At 42.0% G+C, this 22,980-nt stretch overlaps 1 protein-coding gene across 5 annotated transcripts in view; it reads left to right on the top strand.

Annotated features, from left to right (window-relative positions):
* Positions 1-22,980, top strand: part of LOC126252926 (protein LSM14 homolog A) — a 156,864-nt gene that overhangs the window by 86,335 nt on the left and 47,549 nt on the right. For all 5 annotated transcript variants that reach the window (XM_049953917.1, XM_049953919.1, XM_049953921.1 and 2 more), the window contains exons 5-6: positions 7,166-7,204; positions 11,841-11,961. In XM_049953917.1, the coding sequence (XP_049809874.1) occupies positions 7,166-7,204; positions 11,841-11,961 (160 nt within the window). The remainder of the gene's footprint in view (positions 1-7,165; positions 7,205-11,840; positions 11,962-22,980) is intronic.

Here is a 22,980-nt window from a genome sequence, read left to right on the forward strand (position 1 = left end):
CAAGGGTAATAGCTTGGCTGCAAGTATAATCTCTAGCATAACTACATTCAGAAAATTATTGTGTGATTTTACATCAGATCTTAGACAAAACTAAAATGTAATATGTCAAACAACTGATAATCTCACTCCCTGTGCCTACTCAGTTATTGGTGCACATACCAAGCATTATACTTCTTACTCCACTTGTTAAGGCAAGATGTATCATTTCACCAAGTCTGGGCATGTGTGAAATTTATGGAAGTTTTTGTAAAAATGTCTTCATTAGAAATCGTCATGTAATTCCTTTTTATCTACAACGTTCACATACATGTATTAAAAATACGTCTAAAGATAAGTTTTCTGATGTCGACCAGAAATTTGCTATAAACGTTGTTGTTGTCTTCAGTCCTGAGACGGGTTTGATGCAGCACTCCATGCTACTCTATCCTGTGCAAGCTTCATCTCCCAGTACTTACTGCAACCTACATCCTTCTGAATCTGCTTAGTGTATTCATCTCTTGGTCTCCCTCTACAATTTTTACCCTCCACACTGCCCTCCAATGCTAAATTTGTGATCACTTGATGCCTCAGAACATGTCCTACCAACCGGTCCCTTCTTCTTGTCAAGTTGTGCCACAAACTTCTCTTCTCCCCAATTCTATTCAATACCTCCTCATTAGTTAAGTGATCTACCCATCTAATCTTCAGCATTCTTCTGTAGCACCACATTTCGAAAGCTTCTATTCTCTTCTTGTCTAAACTATTCATCGTCCATTTTTCACTTCCATACATGGCTACACTCCATACAAATACTTTCAGAAACGACTTCCTGACACTTAAATCTATACTCGATGTTAACAAATTTCTCTTCTTAAGAAACGCTTTCCTTGCCATTGGCAGTCTACATTTTATATCCCCTCTACTTCGACCATCATCAGTTATTTTACTCCCTAAATAGCAAAACTCCTTTACTACTTTAAGTGTCTCATTTCCTAATCTAATCCCCTCAGCATCACCCGACTTAATTCAACTACATTCCATTATCCTCGTTTTGTTTTTGTTGATGTTCATCTTATATCCTCCTTTCAAGACACTGTCCATTCCATTCAACTGCTCTTCCAAGTCCTTTGCTGTCTCTGACAGAATTACAATGTCATCGGTGAACCTCAAAGTTTTTACTTCTTCTCCATGAATTTTAATACCTACTCCGAATTTTTCTTTTGTTTCCTTTACTGCTTGCTCAATATACAGATTGAATAACATTGGGGAGAGGCTACAACCCTGTCTCACTCCTTTCCCAACCACTGCTTCCCTTTCATGCCCCTCGACTCTTATAACTGCCATCTGGTTTCTGTACAAATTGTAAATAGCCTTTCGCTCCCTGTATTTTACCCCTGCCACCTTCAGAATTTGAAAGAGCGTATTCCAGTTAACGTTGTCAAAAGCTTTCTCTAAGTCTACAAATGCTAGAAACGTAGGTTTGCCTTTTCTTAATCTTTCTTCTAAGATAAGTCGTACGGTTAGTATTGCCTCACGTGTTCCAACATTTCTACGGAATCCAAACTGATCTTCCCCGAGGTCCGCTTCTACCAGTTTTTCCATTCGTCTGAAAAGAATTCGCGTTAGTATTTTGCAGCTGTGACTTATTAAACTGATAGTTCGGTAATTTTCACATCTGTCAACACCTGCTTTCTTTGGTATTGGAATTACTATATTCTTCTTGAAGTCTGTGGGTATTTCGCCTGTCTCATACATCTTGCTCACCAGATGGTAGAGTTTTGTCATGACTGGCTCTCCCAAGGCCATCAGTAGTTCTAATGGAATGTTGTCTACTCCCGGGGTCTTGTTTCGACTCAGGTCTTTCAGTGCTCTGTCAAACTCTTCACGCAGTATCTTATCTCCTATTTCATCTTCATCTACATCCTCTTACATTTCCATAATACTGTCCTCAAGTACATCGCCCTTGTATAAACCCTCTATATACTCCTTCCACCTTTCTGCCTTCCCTTCTTTGCTTAGAACTGGGTTGCCATCTGAGCTCTTGATATTCATACAAGTGGTTCTCTTCTCTCCAAAGGTCTCTTTAATTTTCCTGTAGGCAGTATCTATCTTACCGCTAGTGAGACAAGCCTCTACATCCTTACATTTGTCCTCTAGCCATCCCTGCTTCGCCATTTTGCACTTCCTGTCGATCTCATTTTTGAGACGTTTGTATTCCCTTTTGCCTGCTTCATTTACTGCATTTTTATATTTTCTCCTTTCATCAATTAAATTCAATATTTCTTCTGTTACCCAAGGATTTCTATTAGCCTTCGTCTTTTTACCTACTTGATCCTCTGCTGCCTTCACTACTTCATCCCTCTGAGCTACCCATTCTTCTTCTACTGTATTTCTTTCCCCCATTCCTGTCAATTGTTCCATTATGCTCTCCCTGAAACTCTCTACAACCTCTGGTTCTTTCAGTTTATCCAGGTCCCATCTCCTTAAATTCCCACCTTTTTGCAGTTTCTTCAGTTTCAATCTGCAGTTCATAACCAATAGATTGTGGTCAGAATCCACATCTGCCCCTGGAAATGTCTTACAATTTAAAACCTGGTTCCTAAATCTCTGTCTTACCATTATATAATCTATCTGATACCTTTTAGTATCTCCAGGATTGTTCCAGGTATACAGCCTTCTTTTATGATTCTTGAACCAAGTGTTAGTTACGATTAAGTTATGCTCTGTGCAAAATTCTACAAGGCGGCTTCCTCTTTCATTTCTTCCCCCCAATCCATATTCACCTACTATGTTTCCTTCTCTCCCTTTTCCTACAGAGGAATTCCAGTCACCCATGACTATTAAATTTTCGTCTCCCTTCACTACCTGAATAATTTCTTTTATCTCGTCATACATTTCATCAATTTCTTCATCTGCGGAGCTAGTTGGCATATAAACTTGTACTACTGTAGTAGGCATGGGCTTAGTGTCTATCTTGGCCACAATGCGTTCACTATGCTGTTTGTAGTAGCTAACCCGCACTCCTATTTTTTGTTCATTATTAAACCTACTCCTGCATTACCCCTATTTGATTTTGTATTTATAACCCTGTAATCACCTGACCAAAAGTCTTGTTCCTCCTGCCACCGAACTTCACTAATTCCCACTATATCTAACTTTAACCTATTCATTTCCCTTTTTAAATTTTCTAGCCTACCTGCCCGATTAAGGGATCTGACATTCCACGCTCCGATCCGTAGAATGCCAGTTTTCTTTCTCCTGATAACGACGTCCTCTTGAGTAGTCCCCGCCCGGAGATCCGAATGGGGGACTATTTTACCTCTGGAATATTTTACCAAAGAGGACGCCATCATCATTTAATCATACAGTAAAGCTGCATGTCCTCGGGAAAAATTACGGCTGTAGTTTCCCCTTGCTTTCAGCCGTTCGCAGTACCAGCACAGCAAGGCCGTTTTGGTTAATGTTACAAGGCCAGATCAGTCAATCATCCAGACTGTTGCCCCCGCAACTACTGAAAAGGCTGCTGCCCCTCTTCAGGAACCACATGTTTGTCTGGCCTCTCAACAGATACCCCTCCGTTGTGGTTGCACCTATGGTACGGCCATCTGTATCGCTGAGGCACGCAAGCCTCCCCACCAACGGCAAGGTCCATGGTTCATGGGGGAAGTTTCTTCTGTTACCCAAGGATTTCTACTAGCCGTCGTCTTTATACCTACTTGATTCTCTGCTGCCTTCACTACTTCATCTCTCAGAGCTACCCATTCTTCTACTATATTTCTTTCCCCCATTCCTGTCAATTGTTGCCTTATGCTCTCCCTGATGTTTTGTACAACCTCTGGTTTAGTCAGTATATCGAGGTTCCATCTCCTTAAATTACCATCTTTTTGCAGTTTCTGTAGTTTTAATCCACAGTTCATAACCAATAGATTGTGGTCAGTCCACATCTGCCCCTGGAAATGTCTTAAAATTTAAGACTTGGTTCCTAAATGTCTTACCATTATATAATCTATCTGATACCTTCTAGTATCTCCTGGATTCTTCCATGTATAAAACGTTCTTTTATGATTCTTGAACCAAGTGTTAGCTATGATTTGAATTGTGCTCTGTCCAAAATTCTACCAGATGGCTTCCTCTTTCATTTCCCTCCCCCAATCCATATTCACCCACTATGTTTCCTTCTCTCCCTTTTCCTACTCTCGAATTCCAGTCACCCATGACTATCAAATTTTCGTCTCCCTTCACTACCTGAATATTCATCTCATCATACATTTCATCAATTTCTTCATCTGCAGAGCTAGTTGGCATGTAAACTTGTACTACTGTAGTAGGCATGGGCTTAGTGTCTATCTTGGCCACAATACTGTGTTCACTATGTTGTTGGTAGTAGCTTACCCGCACATCTATTTTTTATTCATTATTAAACCTACTCCTGCATTGCCTCTATTTGACTTTGTATTTATAACCCTGTATTCGCCTGACCAAAAGTCTTGTTCCTCCTGCCACGGAATTTCACTAATTCCCACTATATCTAACCTCAACCTATCCATTTCCCTTTTTAAATTTTCTAACCTATCTGCCTGATTAAGGGATCTGACATTCCACGCTCCGATCCGTAGAACGCCAGTTTTCTTTCTCCTGATAACGACGTCCTCTTCAGTAGTCCCCGCCCGGAGATCTGAATGGGGGACTATTTTACCTCCGGAATATTTTACCCAAGAGGACGCCATCATCATTTAGTCATACAGTAAAGCTGCATGCCCTCGGGAAAGATTATGGCTGTAGTTTCCCCTTGCTTTCAGCCGTTCGCAATACCAGCACAGCAAGGCCGTTTTGGTTAGTGTTACAAGGCCAGGTCAGTCAATCATCCAGACTGTTGCCCCTGCAACTACTGAAAAGGCTGCTGCCCCTCTTCAGGAACCACACGTTTGTCTGGCCTCTCAACAGATATCCCTCTGTGGTTGCACCTACGGTACGGCCATCTGTATCGCTGAGGCACGCAAGCCTCCCCACCAACGGCAAGGTCCATGGTTCATGGGGGGGGTTGCTATAAATACAAAAGAAAGAAAAAAAAATATTCCTGCACACCTACAGTGATTTAAAGTAACTATGCCATATTCATCGCAGTGAAATTTTCTTTAGACAGTTGATAAATGTCCGTCACTAATTATCTCATTAGGGTTGGTGATCTCAACAATACATGTTAGTGTGACATTCTCCTTTGCTAAAAATCTTACATTAAATGAATCTGACAACACTAATCTATGTGTAATTAGTAACATTATAATAAGTGAATTAGTTAAAATAGACACAATCTGTAGAGCTGCTTGGCAGTTGATTAAAGGATATACCCAAACACACTAATTATTGCATCTATTTATGGTTAATGGTAGCTCCACCTACATGGAAAATAAACATAGCAGCTGGTAACACAATGTGAATAAAACATATTGATGTGTCTTTAACATTCTACTATTGCCTGGTAGTGAGTGTGGAGTGATAGTCACTTTACCACAATATTTTGACAGGTAGTCATTCAGCCATGTTCAGATGAGTTCACACTGCCAATGGAATCTAGCATTGGGTGAATGAGAATATTTTATCCCTGGCAGTTACCTGTTGAACACTGTAATAATTTTGGATGAATAAACAATTATATCTTAACATTTTTGCAAGTGGGAGTTGTGCTGGTCACAGGGCAGAGGATACTGCACAAGAAATAATAGCGAAGTGGCCAGTCAGGTAGTTAGAGAAGTGTGGGCAGATAATCAATATAGATCTTGAGTAATCTATGAAAGCAAATATGTTCATAGTGGACAGGTAGGCCTTCTGTGGAAGCAGTTCATGTGGAAGTGGTTTCTGTGATAATGGAGACAATGTTGCTTATTCACAGGTTGGTGTACACTTAAGTTTGGTCTGTATGCTAAACCAGTACTCTAACCAAATCTTAACATTTGCGGGGGCTCCTCCCAACTGAGCTTTCAAGGCACACATCATGGTCAGTCAGATGGCTTAAATATTTGACTATCTAGTTCACTAGTGAAGTGTTAGTTGATGTGACAGGCAAACCTATCGCTCCAATTGGCATGCTCCTGATTTTTACAATAGACTCTTTAGACTATCGCTGTGTATTGTGCCCAGGGTGGCCTTTCAGTTGTAGGTCACCATCTTTACCCCCACGTGGCATTTACCTTCCCGTTATAATGGTTTTTATGACTCCCTTCTATTTTTCCCATCACAAGAGAACATGCTAAAGGTTGTTTTGGCTTTTCACCTTTTTCCTTTAAGAAAAATTTTGTTAATTTCATTCACTTTCAGGGCAGAGGGGCTAAATCAGTGATTTACACACACACACACACACACACACACACACACACACACACACACACACACACACCTGGGCAGCCTGGACTGGAATTCTGTGTCATATTTACGATGAGTAGCAATCTGTCCTTCACTTCAATTGTTGGTGTATTAAGTTTGTCTTTAAAGCATTTTACTTAGCACATTGCTGTTAATAGTATTTACAGTGACCACAATGTATTCCACTATTACAATTATGAAAGGAATTTTGACTCGAGGCTGAAATCGTGAACTTAAAAATATCTTCTGTATATAGTATGAATGGATTATATTGCATATGCACCTAGCAATAAAACACAGTCCAGAAATAGTGACTTGCTTTCACAACAGAATTTCATGAACTTACCACAAAAAGTACTAGACTTCATCGTAATTTTTGATGACAAATAGTTAATGGCATTAAAAATAAGAACCAAGCTCTCAGAACTATCACTGCAGTGGTATTCCACAGGTCTTTAAATAAATTTATGGGTAATGTTGCTAGTTAGTGGCAGTGAATTGAATTAGTTGATTGTTTGTTGGTTCATAAAACATCCTCAGTAACATGGCATTGCCTTTCTTGTGCAGTTTTGCTTATTTAAGATTATTAGCCCATAGGTTAAAAATTTTTTAATGATTTAAATAATGATCAGGTAAATCTTAAGATACCCTTTAGGTTTCTTCGTCAGTTTTTTACTCATTCTTGTTAAACATTGTCAGTACATTAGCCTCAAAGGCTGGAAAATTGGTGCTACAGTACCAGTATTTTATCACAATGAGTATTCATGTATTTGTTGTAGTGTTGTTGCATTTAAAGCAGTACATTCAATTTAGTTTCTTTTTCCAGGACTATCCAGAACTCTAGACTTCAGATTGGAATTGAAAGGTAAGGCTTTAAATTGTTTAATGTGCATGAGTTTACGTGCCAACAAAGTATGAATGTATTGAGATCTGCTGCATGTAAAATTGTTCCAGAGGAGGACAGTAGTCGGTGTATTTAAAAAATTTTATGCCACATGCTAAAATCACATTAATCTTTCCCTTTGACAAGACACAGTTTGTATACTGTGTAGCAGAAGGAACTTCATAGCTTTTGAAGTTACAACTGAAAATACGGAGCTCATGAACTGATTGTTTAACCAGTCTTAAGTTTCACAGTGTGAAAGCATACACAAGGCTGCAACTTTATTATGTGCACCCCTAAAGGTGATGTGCAGGATGGAATACAAACAGTAGGTTCTCACAACCTGATCAGTTCAGTCAGAAACTTTCATTGGTGGACACGTAGAATCAATCTAAGCAAGGCTCGCCAGCCTTGCTTCACTCTGTCATAGTGGCCTATGAGTGCTCACCTAAAGGCACCACTCAACTGGAAAACTGGAAAGTGCCGTAGTAGACACTCAGGGTCTCAAACTACTGGCTTCAGAAACTTTTGGGCACTGCCTCTGCTACAGAGAGCTCACACTAAGACTCACCCATGAGTGCTGTTGGCCAACCCTTCCATTTTTTGTGAACACTCAAAATGCTTCACAAAATTAAACATTTAGGCTTTCAGCCAGAGAGCAGAATGCAAGCATTTTCATAAAAAAGTTTCTTGTTCCCCACTTGCAGCTTTTTCCTAAGGTTTCTTATTGCTTGAACTTCAGTAAGTTTCTCTATAACAGGTGTTAGAGAAACAGGCTGTTAAGACGTAAACTACTCCACCTTGAAGTCCTGCTGACTACGAAAACCACCCATTTAAGAGCCCAGTCCATCACCATAAGGGCAAACTATATGCCATTCCCCCTGTGGTTACCGTGATAGGGGACAGGGCTGATACATAAGTGCAGCTAGGAAATAAGGATATTCATTATAAAATACCGTATTTGACAGAGTAAAAGACAACCGTGAGTATGACACAACCCCTCATAGGAGGCTCCTTGAGAAAATTTATTTTTTAACATACTCATACTAATAAAGTTTACAAACTTTTATTGATGTATCTGCCTGAAGTTACAATTACACTTATTCTGAACTTGTGCTATTTATTGGTTTTCTGAAGAAGAGAAATTTGTTAACATAGAGTATAGATTTGTGTCAGGAAGTCGTTTCTGAAAGTATTTGTATGGAGTGCAGCCATGTATGGAAGTGAAACATGGACGATAACTAGTTTGGACAAGAAGAGAATAGAAGCTTTCGAAATGTGGTGCTACAGAAGAATGCTGAAGATTAGATGGGTAGATCACTTAACTAATGAGGTATTGAATAGAATTGGGGAGAAGAGGAGTTTGTGGCACAACTTGACAAGAAGGGACCGGTTGGTAGGACATGTTCTGAGGCATCAAGGGATCACAAATTTAGCATTGGAGGGCAGCGTGGAGGGTAAAAATCGTAGAGGGAGACCAAGAGATGAATACACTAAGCAGATTCAGAAGGATGTAGGTTGCAGTAGGTACTGGGAGATGAAGCAGCTTGCACAGGATAGAGTAGCATGGAGAGCTGCATCAAACCAGTCTCAGGACTGAAGACCACAACAACATCATTTTGATAGTATAAAAAGAAATAAAATACATTAAAAGAAATAGTTAACATTTTTATTTTCACTGCCTCTTTCGTTTAGCCTGTCATCTCTGGCACCACTATTTTTAAACGTCATCTGAACGGGACACTTCGAAACTTGTACCTTCATTGTTAGAGATTTGACTGTTTTTAGAATAAACATTGTAATTTCATATTTTTACATAATGGGTTTCACTTCTGTACTGTCAAGACGGTTACAGTATCCTTAGCTACAAAAACATTGTCTGCCTACTGCTGTCTCAATGGCTGTGTAGAAGCAGCAGCTGACACATCCTCTATTGTTCACACCATACTTCATGGTGTCGAAAACATTGCTTTACGAAACACGTAAGTAAACGACTGGCTCCAGTCCACACTTATATCATTTGCTGCAGAAATTTGTGCTATTGTCAAGTATTAGGCCAACTTTTAAGTCAATTGGAGTTAGAGTACAAATGGATTCAGGCAAACTGCAGTTTTAATGTGACAGCTGTTCATAAAAAGCCAAAGTATGCCATATAATTCCCATGATTAGCAGCAAGACAAAATTTGCTGCCTACCCAACATTCCCCTTCCCACATCACAGTTAGCAGCTAAGCTCTCTGTAGTGCTCTGCAATAGTGAAACATGGATGGCTCTATCTTGTAGAGTGCAGATAAGTAACAGCAGCAACTAATCGTACATGAAAGATCGCAATCACTACAAAGTCCAGTTCTTGAACTTTCACTTGTTCTGCGTTCTAGTGCTGTCTGTTGGTCCTATCTCCAAAACAGGTCTTCCTGCTTTAATTTATTCTTGCGATAACAATTGCTGTCAGTTTAATGTGATTTTTTGGCCAGGCATTTAATTCCGGATTAATTTTCGTTCTCATTTCGTCTGAATGATGCCATTTTGTTCTAAAGTTAAAAGCTGGCAATTTTTTCCCAATATTCCAATAAATGAACAGCAACTGAATTTTCATTTGCAATGCACATTATAACTCGGTAGTTCCTCATAAACAAATAAAATACTGAGTTGGGTTCAGAAGTATGTAATAGATTTCGAAGGACAAGATCTTCGCCTTTGAATGTTACCTTCACTTAAAAGGAAGCATAAATGTAGGTGTGCGGTATCCATAGGTGTTACAGAACTTCTATTGCAAAGCTATTTAGATCCAACAAAAGTTTAAGTTGATAGAATTTCATGTTATTTCCTCCTCCTGTTTTAAAAAATTGTCAGTTTTTTAAGCAGAGCATTAGATCGTTGGATATGCGAGAAACTAGGAACTAGCCACTACATCTGTTGCAAAAGTTAAATGTCAGGGCGATTGAGTGAACTGTGTCAATAATGTATCAAGTGCTTCTGCATATCAGGAAATGTCGAGCCTATTCAAACGGGGGTATTCTATGCTAAGCTCTACACATCAGAATTCTTCAAAATAAATTTGTACGAAACCTCAGTAGCCAAAGTGTCACCTCTAAGCGTAAGACAACACCTATGTTAATCTAGTAAACAGTATACAAACGTTTACCTCAGCAGCAATAGTTTAATCTGAGAATGATTATCCTGTACACAGGTTTGGGAAAAACCTTACTGTGTAATCGTATAAATGTGGTAACACAAAATGCTCTGTGTATGCCATGGAATAGTTGGGAAGAAAGACAGAATTCATTGCATAAAGAAATTCAGTTGTCAGTAGTGATATGAGTGCATTTCATGTTGGCCTTATGCTTGGGTAGAACTGTTCCTGACAAGAAAAAATTACTGTTACGTATTAAATTTTGGACACTGGTTCATTGAAGCAGGACTCTCCCGGCCATCCAGAGAACATAAACAAAAAATTTAGTTTGTCAGAACTAAAATTCAGAAATTTGCACAGTGTTACCCACATTCAAAGTGGGTTTATGGCTGTCAAACACAATTGAGGATGCCATTCAGTCTGTGAATGCATCCCTACAAAATAATCATGCAGATGCTGAGAAAGCCCACAATTCAGAAAATACTCTTCACTAAACTGATGTTATATCTAGTGAAGTGCGTTTTCACTTCCGGCACATTAGAGGCTAAACTTCAGATACTGGCCTCAATAAACTTTGGCAACTCCTCTGAAGAGCAGCATGTGACTATAAGTGGCAGTGCACTGTCTTAAAATTTAGCACGTTTAATCCATAAGAGGAGTGTTACTGTTAAGGTGAACAGTGATTATGATGATGTCATACAGAAATGAAGTAAAGTGATCTGGAGATTATAATTGAACACTTCAAATAATGAGCATGGTAACTCTATCAAGCCGAGAACATGTAATTTCGAAAAGCAAAGACGTGTGAATGACATGGGCTGACACTTGGAAGAAAGTTGTCACTGCCTCCCCAGTATACTAAAGATTATGAATAACTACAGAAAGGATATGTTAGTGTATCAGTATTAAAGATGGTCATTTGAGCAATGTTAAGTTTGAAACATAATGCAAAATGGCTGTCTTTCTCACAAAGCTGAAGATCATCTTCTTTGTTTGTTAATTTGTCAGTTTCTTGGGGCTTCTTTCTGGTGCTCACTGTATTTGTTTCTTAAACTGTAGCTCAGTTTGCTATAGAAGTGTATCAGCATTCAAATGACAGAGGAGGGTGCAGTGATACCACTAAAGTTATTTGGGGGTAAACTAATTTCATTTAACTTTAAGCTATGGTTCTAATACAGCAAACAGCTTTGGCATGCATATTTAGTTCTGAACATATGCTGCTGCTGCTGCTGCTGCTGCTGCCACCACCGTCTAGTGGGAATTATATTTTAAAATAATTGTTCATCAGTATTAAGACATTCAGAGGCTTTGTAGTAGCAATAAGTAGTTAAACATGCGGATGATCTTGTAAAACCTCTCTAGTGTTCTGAAAGCATAAATATAAATTTTATGCTGTTGTTACAGTGAAGTGAAATTAATTTACATTTGGTATTTGGAATAATTCAGTCGCATTGCAATTAACTCTTTCGTTTTAAATATTTTTCAGGCCAATGAGGACACTGCCAAATCAACAATACAGTCAGCAGTACAGCCAACAGTACAGTCAGCAGAGAGATCGTGAAGTGGGTCATGAAAGAAGTCGTGATGTTGTCCAGAGGAATCAACAGGTTTGTCTTTATACTTGATTTATTCAGAAGTAAATCATAGCTTAGTAACATTTTCTGTCGGGGGAGGGAGTGGCTGTGCTAGATTGTGCTGTTGTCAGTATATTACCTTTGTTTCACTAATATTTAGTGGTGGCCTGACTGAATAACTGTTAATGGCTCCCAACTTGGATAAGTGCAAGCTGCATGTGTTCTCTGAAGCTGTGTTGGGTGACATTGACAGTTACCTCCACAGGTGGGAGGGGTGCCTGCAAAGGGGTGAGGTGGATGGGGAAGGGGACAGCTACCCCTGGTGAGAATTCATTTAGTTTACAAATATGGAAATCTTAACTGCAGAGCCCAGATTTTTTACAAAATTTTTTAAAATGACATGAAAATAACAAAATTGTGCAAAAGGTATAAAACTTGTGGAAAGGAAGTTACAGAAGTAGAGCACTGAAAAACTTCATGCATTTTTAATTACAACCTCCTATAGAGGATAAATAATTTGGAATGCCTTTGGTTTTTCTCTATGAAATGTCAGTCTGTGAAGATACACCGAATCTGTATCACTAAACTGCTAACCTGGTTCATGCTGCATGGTCTCAGTTGGGGGGTTGCAAGATAGGGTTCAGTGGCAACAAAAATTGACTTTCTGTATGTCATGTAATTCTTGACAGAATTTAAAAATGTGCTACCATAACAGTCTCATTAAGAGGTACAATCATCTGTCAAAAGTTTAACACAATATGGAAAGTATTACAGTTAGAAACGTATAAGTCTTAATGCAGCTTAATTTGTGGTGCACAAATACCCGGAATATATTCATCTAGTAGTTGCTAATAACAGCCTTTAGTGACGTGCAACAAATGTCACATAAAATTTCAACCCTTACAAGTCTTCACACACTCCCACAAAATAAAGGAAAAATATTTTACTGTGCACTTCTACTGTTCATTCAGTAAAATTGTCTCAATAGGCATGACATCTTAACTTATTAAGGAAGTAACTCCACACACAACACTTTCGCAGGCTGGATCCACATATACCACTGAATGTACCTGGAAAAATTACATCTTTGTACAACATACAGCTCAGGAGTTGTCATAAATGTTGACATGCATGAGAAACTAGAAATTTGCTTAAAACAGAGTGCAAATTTCCCGGACCACTGCAATTCAGTGTTAGATAATGAGAGCACTTAGTGACTTTCAACAAACCTTAAAGCTAATTTTAAGGCTTTTTAACTTTCCTCATTTACATGCTTGATGTCAAATCTTTAATACATTAACTCATTTGTAAAGTAATCATGATTTTGAAGCTATTTTGTATGTGGAATTTAACTGCCTTAGAGCTAAAATTGCATTGTATGGCAGTCGTGCAAAGTTCTCAAAAGTGAGAGAATTTTATTGAACAACATGTGCTTATGGTTACAAAATGTCAACATTTGCTGAAACTGGAGTGCGCACTTCGATATTTTCCAAGACTTTCAAAAAGATTCTAAAAAATTTGGCATGTGAATATCGAAAACTCGTAAATGAGCATTACGTTGGTACAATATTACCAGCACAAAATATTGTCATTATGAAACCCCTATTGCACATTTTCATGTATTCCAGACTTAAAAATGCAAAATTGAGGAAAATGTAGAATCGAGGAAGATATTAAGTTAACAGACGAGCAAAATACGTAATTGGCATATATTATTAAAAATTGTAATTTTCTCCAGTATGTTGTATAAAAACTGTGCAATTCAAGGAAACTGAATTTACAGCAAAGCGTTTATACAGTAATTTATGGTAATTGAATTTCATCAGATATGTAACAAATAAAAATGCATGGAGAAAATTGAAATTGGTATCTGGATACAAGGTAATCAGGCTATTTTCTGACATGCGAAGATCACGAATTACGTGACAAAACATGTGTTCTGAGACTTTTTCCTTTGTGCTCACCCAGAGAAAAAGCAAAAGTTGATGAGCACGGCAAATAAAACCGAAAGCTGTGAAGTATGGTGAAAGATGTCATAAGCTAACATGTGGGGGTGTGTTTTTTTTCCCCTTCTGTAGCCTATGGCAGTGCAGCATACTGGGGTGGTGAGAGTGCAGTGACTTCAAGTGTATTGCATGTAAACTTTCCCTGGTTCATTGTGGCAAAGGATCAAGTATGTTTCACAATATTTTTTGCAGGGACTGGTGTATTTGTGGTGTAGTGGTTCTTGTCAATAGCTGTAGTGCTTAGTGACAGGAGAATCTGTTGCAACAATTCGTCACTGGAATGTGTTCATGGTTGTACAACTTGTGAAATATTTCTGACAAGGAAGAATATGAATGTTATTGCTCATCATTTCAGTTGCAGCAATTACAGCTGTCCTCTTAGATTCCTGCCTAAACACACAGTCTGAAATCGCTACATATTCGGAAGGTAAGATGGAAAAAACTGTTAGCATATACCAGGTTGAGAACCTCTAAACTGAGGAGACCATGACATAATTCATTACACTGTGGATTAATAGTCTAAATTGCATCTCATCTCGATTATCGCATCTCTCAAAGTCGTAGGTCTTCCATGCTTTACTAAGTGACATTTAATGGCAAGGGTGACATGTTTGAAAATGTCGCGATGTGCTGCTGCTTTAAAACACCATACTGTGGCATACTTACAAACCCCGGCCCTACACACACACACACACACACACACACACACACACACACACACACACACACACACACACACACAGAATGAATAACTGAAATGTACACTGGGGTCATTCACATGCACTTGCAAAAATCCATAGTCAAAAGCCCACTACTGACATCAAAAAAGTTGTGTGAAGCCTATTCGACCCTTGCACTGAGTAGTCGAAGTAGGGCAGTCTCCAGTATTGCCAAAGTGCGCCGTTTGCACTTCAAACACATTACTGGATACCATGTAGTTGTATTTATACCAGTGAATATGAAATAAAGTTAACACTGCTGTAATTTCAGTGTTCTGTCTGTGCCATCAATCTATCAAATTTATAACATGTCTGCTGTCAGAATGCATCAAACACTATTGAGGACTTCAGAAAAGATAAAGCCATCACACAGCTGTTAACTGAAAACATCCTGTTAATAAGGAAAATAGCAAAGAGAGTATACTACATTGGCTGCAGTCAATAGCAGCATGGTATATTTCGGATTCTGGCGACAGAATCTGAGCAGAACTTCTGTATGAAAAATTAATACACAGTAGTGAATGGCATACGAGGTACAACTATATAAATTAATCAGTGGGAACCAGTCACTCCATTTGCCATAAACCTATCATGTCAGCTGTACTTCGGAACAAGCCGCCAAGTAAGCTTCCTGTTCACCACTGTCAGAGGCCACTGCATTAGTGTGACATCACCATGCTATACAGTTACTGGCTGCAGATGAACATACATCACAGGTGTAATCCAGGAATTTTGAGTTCATTTCATAATGTTCGCTATAAATTTTTTGTTCAAGGTGAACATAAAATGAAAGAATCCTGAAAACTGTGCATTTTGAGGTATAATTTCTGGCAGTAGTGCGTTAGGAAATGGCTTGATTACCTCATAAACCATTAATAAAGGTGATAGTATTCAGTTACAGTATTGCTAATCACAAAACCCATATTTTTCTAATAGGTCTATTATATTTTGTAAAACTTTGAAATTTCTTGTTTATGGATTTGTGATTGTTGTCGTTAACGTTATGAATGTTGATAAAATTGCTATGTAGGAGGACCAGAGCTTCTTTGATGATGCACTTGTTGAAGAATTACAATTAGAAACATCGTTGCCAGTCGACATAACTTTGTGTACAGAAAGCTTTCTAAACTTGTTTCCTGTAAATTGTTTCTTGAAAATGCCTTTACGTTTCATCATCTTCAATAAACACAACAAAACATGTGTAAACAAGCACTGCAAACATATAACTACTCGCAATCACACTTCAACAACACTAACCACGTGTTTGAAAGCATGTTGTTTACAAACAGCAGAAACAAAAGAACACAGACCGTTGCATTCCAAGGATAGCCAACACACTAGGGAGTAAAAAATCCCATAACGTGCAATGTAGGAGATACAAAGATCTAAAATATATGCAGAAAAGTGGGTGACAGAAAAGGGGGTGTGGCACATAAACACACCTGGAAGGAAAATGCTCTTTAAATGCTCAGAAAAAAAACAGCAAAATCCTTTTCAGAGTACTTAATCTATCGAAATATGGTGAAAACCAAAAATAAATTTTTTCGACGTGAACCACAGTGTGGTCCCCTTAACCCTATAGTGGCCTGTCTCCTGCTGGGCGTCTCCAGCTCCCTTTTCGTTGATGATTTTGTCATCTGTTGCAGTTCTCCATGGACCTGTCACACTAAGTGGCATCTTCATCTGTGTCTCGATCTTTACTCTTGGAGCATTGCCAGTGGCTTTCATTTCTACACTGACACCACCATTTTTATGAATTTCTGGTGGCACAATTGGTTTCTTCCTCTGTCTTCACATCTTGTGCTTGTTGAAACTATGAAATTCCTGGGCTCATGCTCTATAAGAAATGTTGTTGGCCTTGCATGTCTTAAGCCATCCCTCAATGTCCTCATTGGTACTTCCTGGGGAGCAGATTAAACGACACTCTTGGGTTTATACCTGTCCCTTGTCTGTTTGAAACTACATTATGGGTGTTGTGTTTATGTATCTGCATGTCCATCCCTCTTACGCCATCTCAATACTGTCCATCATAGCATCCGTTTTGCCATTGCTGCCTTTTACACCAGCCTGGTTGAGAGTTTGTATGCAGAAGCTGCCAAACTACCGCTGTCCTACTGCCGTGACTTTCTCCTCAGTGTATAAGCATGCCGTTTTGTCTGCCATGCATGGCCACCCATCTTACGCTTCCTTCGACTAATACTTCGATTGCCAGTATGGGGTGCGTCCCTCTTCCTGTTACCTCTTGGAATTTGCGTTAGGCTCTTGCTCCAGCAGCTTAACTTCACACTACCTACAACTTTCCTGGTGGCTGTAAATCCTACACCGCCTTGGCTTTGTGTGGTGGCCCACGTTCGCCTTGGTTTCCATTCGCTACCTAAGGACACTACTTCAGCCTCACTCTATTGCATTGAGTTTCATGACCTTTGCGTGGAACTTAGCGATAGTACCTCTATGTACACTGATGGCTCTTAAACTGAGTGTGGTGTCAGGTGTGGCTTTCTCATTGGTGCTGACATTTCTCAGTATCGGCTTCTGGAACATTGCTCAGTATTTACAGTAGAGCTCTTTGCATTTTATCAGGCCACGCAGTACACTCGGTGACACTTCCCAATTGCATCATCTGCTTACACTCGGTGCCCTTCAAAGCCTCTTGTGTGCTGTACATCATCCATCTTTTAGTGCAAGGGGTCCAGGAAAGCTGTTAACTTGCTCACTCCTGATTGAGTCACTGTGATGTTCATGGGGGTTCCTGGTAATCAGTCTGACAGGAAACGAGGCTGCTGACATTGCTGCCAGGGCTGCAGTCCTCGTCCCTCAGCCTGCTAGTTCTTATGTTCTTTCTGATCATATCTGTGTTTTCATCTTCCAGCAGGTGGTTTCACTTCGGCATCACAACTGGTCCTCCCTTCGTGGGAACAAACACTGTGTTGTTAAGCTTCTCCTAGCGGCTTGGATGACCATCTCTGGGCTCACCCCCAGGGGGTCCACAATTCTTTTGTGGATACGTGCGTAGCGAGCACGGGACCCCGAGCTAATGTGGCCCTCCTTCCTTTCCGGGCTGCATACCTTCCTTTTCCGCATCCCTCCCTCTCCCCCATCTTCGCCCCTCCTCCCCTCACCTCTGGCTCTTTCCTTCCCTTTCTCCCCCTCTGGGAGTATGGTTTGTGCCTACGTCCGGAGACGGACACTCGTAACTGTACCGCATTCTTCGCCTTCTCTGCTTGTATGTCTTCATCCTTCCTTTGTCCTTTTCCTTACCTCTTCTCTTTACCCTTTTCTCCGCTGCGGCGTTTGAGACCTCTTCTTTCCTTTCCCTTTCGTTGTTTTTCCCTTTCTCTTTCTTCCTCCCTGTGCATGTCTGAAGGCCGACCCATGCATTTTTGTGCGTAGCCGGTGACGGGCTAACGCGTAATTCCCCGCCCCGGGTAGACAGGTGGGACACGTACGTACCCCCTGGTAACGGCCAGGCCCAGGGAGGGGCGATTACCCAAGCTGATACCTTCCGAAAGTGCCGATTGGTCCCTCTGTCCGTTTGTCGGGAGGTGTGACCTGAGGTGTGAACAATCACCTAAGGCGGGAGTGCCCTCAGAGAGGGCCCCCATAAGGGAGGAGCGCGCCATCGGAGATGCCGGTAATCATGGGGGATTCTTCCGCAATGGTTTCCTCACCTTCCACTATGTCTGCTCACAAGTGTAAGTTCACAGAGTCTCAGCCACAGACAGTTCTTCCATCGTTGCCACAGTTCCTTGTTGTTTCTCGGTTTGACGAAGGTCATGACTTCTCCACAGTCAACCCTTTCTTTATTCAGAAAGGTGTCGACGCAATTGCAGGTCCTGTAAAGTCTTGTTCCAGATTACGGAATGGCACCTTGTTGTTAGAAACAGTCAGTGCCCTCCAGGCACAAAAATTGCTGCGTACTTCACTGCTCCACACCTTCCCTGTCCGGGTTGAAGCGCACCGCACTTTAAATTCCTCGCATGGAGGCGTTTATACACGCTCCCTCGATGGATTGTCTGACAAAGAAATTCAGCACTACCTATCTGACCAGGGCGTAACGGCTGTTCATAGTTATGAAAAGGGTTGACACGAACATCATTCCAACCCAAACTGTCTTCTTGACATTTGACAAAGTTCAACTCCCATCGAAAATCAAAGCAGGCTATGAGAATTTCCGTTGGCCCTTACATCCCAAACACCTATGCGTTGCTATCGGTGTCAGCGGTTCAATCACACCAGCCAGTCCTGTTCCAATCCGGCCAAATGTGTTAAGTGTGGCAAGGATGCCCATGAGGGTGCTTATACACCTCTATCCCCTCGCTGCATCAACTGTATGGGTGACCACGCTGCTTCCTCTAGAGATTGCCCCGTTTTTAAAGACGAAAAGCTCATCCAGGAAATCAGAGTGAAGGAAAAGGTGTCGACCTTTGCTGCTCGAAAATTATTCGCCAGTCGACAGCCCACCGTGTCTCACAGGAAAATACAGCACTGTCCTTGCTTCTCCTCGGCCAACAAAGGAGGCGGCCACGCAGACTTGCGACCTCACCCTTAGTGCCACGGTCGTCAGATCGGCCAGTGCAAAGATGGCCCGTTCAACCTCACCACTTTTGCCTGCCCACTCTATGGCTCACTCTTCATCTGGTTCTGCTAAATCTCGAGCCAAAAAGTCAGACACCAAGACTTCGAAAAAAGAGCATACTTGTGAAGATTTTTTACGTACCCCAATTTCACAACCATCTGTTCCTCCTCCATCTAAACATATTTCCAAGAAGGCTACAAAGAAACCCAGTTCATCTCCTTCTCCGCCAAGGTGTGTCCCATCTACAGCACCACCTGGCGGAAATCGCCCTCGGCCGATCAAGTGGCTGATCGCTGGTGGCAGGAGCTGCTCCTGAACAACCTATGGATCAGGATCTTCTGCCTTCGGCTGAATGCCATTCCATGCTGTCGGTCGCAAGCTCTGAGCAGTCGTTGAGTTGACAGCAACCTTGGTCACATTCCTCCATTTCCTGTTCACCCTATGTCCATTATCCACTGGAATATCCACGGCATTCGAGCCAATCGGGATGAATTGTCGATCCCCTTACGATCCTACTCGCCGGTCATCTTTTGTCTTCAGGAAACAAAGCTGTGTCCCCATGACCGCTTTGTTCTCCCCCATTTTCAGTCCGTCCGATTTGATCTCCGTTCTGTTGAAGGCACTCCAGCCCATGGAGGACTCACGATTCTTCTCCATGATACTCTCCATTATCACCCAATCCACTTAAACACTTCCTTCCAAGCTGTCTCTGTCCGTCTTTCCCTTTCTGGATATACCTTTTCTCTTTGTACTGTATACATTCCATCGTCCACACCAATGGCACAAGCTGATCTCCTTCATCTTCTTGGTCAGCTTCCACCCCCCTATTTGCTGGTTGGGGACTTCAGTGCCCACCACCCACTTTGGGGATCTCCACATCCTTGTCCACGTGGCTCACTATTGCTAGACGTCTTCCACCAAGCGGATCTAGTTTGTCTCAACACTGGGGTTCCTACATTTTTGTCCGCCTCCACGACAAATTTATCTCATTTGGTCCTTGCGGTCGGTACTGTTCCGCTAGCTCGGCGCTTCGAATGGTTCGCCCTTGATGATACACACTCGAGTGACCACTTTCCATGTGTCCTTCGACTGCAGCCTCAACTGTCATATATGCGCCTGCGACGCTGGAAGTTTGCCCAAGCCGATTGGACACTTTTTTCATCTCTAGCGACATTCGATGACAGTCACTTTCCCAGTGTCGACGATGAGGTCACACATATTACCGACGTTATTCTTACAGCTGCGGAACGTTCAATACCACGCACCTCCGAATTGCCCCGGCGCCCCCCAGTTCCTTGGTGGAACGAGGCATGCTGTGACGCAATACGTGAGTGGCGACGTGCTCTTCACGTTTTCCGCCACCATCCTACTTTGGCCAACTGTATCCACTATAAGCAGTTCCGTGCGCGATGCCGTCACGTCATCCGTGATAGCAAGAAGGCAAGCTGGAAATTCTTTATTACCTCATTAACACCTTCCTTCCTCCCTCCCTCCTCGGAAGTTTGGAGTTGGCTTTGACGGTTCTCAGGTGCGCCTAGTTTCTCCCCGGTCTCTGGGCTCACTGTCGCGCGTGATACATTAGTGGACCCCGTCGCAATTTCTAACTCATTGGGTCAGCACTTTGCCGAGATTTCGAGCTCTTCAAATTACCCGCGAGCGTTTCTCCCGAAGAAACGTGCAGCGTAAGTGCGACATCCTGCTTTCTCCTCTCAAAATCGCGAAAGCTACAATACTGTTTTCTCCATGCAGGAACTCCAACATGCACTCTCTTCTTCTCGCTCCTCCACCCCAGGACCGGATGGTATCAACATCCAAATGTTGCTGCATTTATCAACCCATAGTCTGCGTTATCTCCTTCGCCTTCATAATCGAATTTGGACCGACAGTACTTTTCCCAGACGATGGCGGGACGCTATCGTTGTTCCTGTTCCAAAACCTGGAAAGGACAAACATCTCCCCTCTAGCTATCGCCCCATTTCTCTCACGAGTAGTATATGTAAGATTTTGGAGCGCATGGTGAAGTGCCGTTTAGCTTGGTGGCTGGAGTCCCGAAGTCTTTTAACACCTGCCCAATGTGGATTCTGAAAGCATCGTTCTGCAGTTGACCATCTTGTTGCTCTCTCCACTTATATCACGAACAATTTTCTCTGGAAACGCCAAACAGTAGCAATATTTTTTGATCTGGAGAGAGCATACGATACCTGTTGGAGGACAGGCATCCTCCGCACACTGTTCTCTTGGGGCTTTCGAGGTCGGCTGCCCCTTTTTCTTCGCGAATTTATGGCAGAGCGCACATTTCGAGTGCGGGTGAACACTACTCTCTCCCGTACTTTCTCCCAAGAAAACAGGGTACCCCAGGGCTCCGTGCTGAGTGTTGTACTGTTTGCCATTGCCATAAATCCAATTATGGATTGTCTCCTTCCTGATGTCTCGGGCTCCCTCTTTGTGGATGATTTTGCGATCTACTACAGCTCTCAACGGACCAGCCTTCTTGAACGACGTCTTCAAGGATGTCTCGATCGCCTCCACTCTTGGAGCATCGAAACCGGCTTCCGTTTTTCTCCCAGTCAGACAGTTTGTGTTAATTTTTGGCGACATAAGGAGTTTCTTCCACCCTCCTTACATCTAGGACCTGTCAACCTTCCATTTTCAGATGTCGCTAAATTCTTGGGTCTTATGTTTGACAGAAAACTGTGCTGGTCCTCCCACGTTTCCTATCTTTCGGCTCGCTGTCTGCGATCCCTCAACACCCTCCGTGTCCTGAATGGTACCTCCTGGGGAGCGGACAGAGTGGTCCTTCTCCGCCTCTATCGCGCCTTAGTGCGCTCGAAATTGGACTGTGGAAGCATAGTTTACTCCTCTGCTCGGCCGTCTATTCTTCGTCGTCTCGACTCTATCCACCACCGTGGATTACGTTTAGTGTCTGGAGCTTTTTACACCAGCCCTGTGGAAAGCCGTTGTGCTGAGACTGCTGAACCTCCGCTGTCCAATCAGCGAGCAGTCCTTCTGAGTCGTTACGCTAGCCATCTGTCTTCCATGCCTGCTAATCCAGCCCATGACATTTTTCGACGCCGCCTTTGGTGTAGGGTATGCAGGCCGCCCCCTCCTCCCTACTACCACCGGGAGTCCGCTTCCGTCAACTGCTCCATTCTCTTTCCTTCTGCTTTCCTAAAACCTTCTTGACAACTTGGGGTACAGCACCGCCTTCGCTCCGTCCGTGACCTTTGTCGATTTCCCAAGGATGGTACCCCTTCACCTGTTTATCGTCGGGCATTTGTTGCTCTATGTGCACAAATGACGGAAGCCACATTTATTTACACCGATGGCTCGAAAACATCATTAGGTGTACGGAGTGCCTATATTGTTGGCGACTCCGCAAATCACTTTTAGCTTCCCGACCAGTGTTCGGTTTATACTGCGGAGCTTTACGCTGTTCTCCAGGCTGTCCACTACATCCGCCGCCATCAGCGGATACAGTATGTTATCTGCTCTGATTCTCTCAGCTCTCTCCTCAGTCTCCAAGCCCTTTACCCTGTCCACCCTCTCGTCCACCAGATTCAGGACTGTCTGCAATTGCTCCACCTGGGGGGTGTCTCTGTGGCGTTCCTCTGGCTCCCGGGACACGTTGGTATCTGTGGAAATGAGGCTGCCGATGTAGCAGCCAAGGCTGCAGTTTCTCTTCTTCGTCCAGCTATTCAATCGATTCCTTTCGCCGATCTACGGAGCGTTTTATGTCGTGTCGTTCTTTTAT

Source organism: Schistocerca nitens, chromosome 4 (genome assembly GCF_023898315.1).
Source record: "Schistocerca nitens isolate TAMUIC-IGC-003100 chromosome 4, iqSchNite1.1, whole genome shotgun sequence".
NCBI classification, from domain to species: Eukaryota; Metazoa; Arthropoda; class Insecta; order Orthoptera; family Acrididae; genus Schistocerca; species Schistocerca nitens.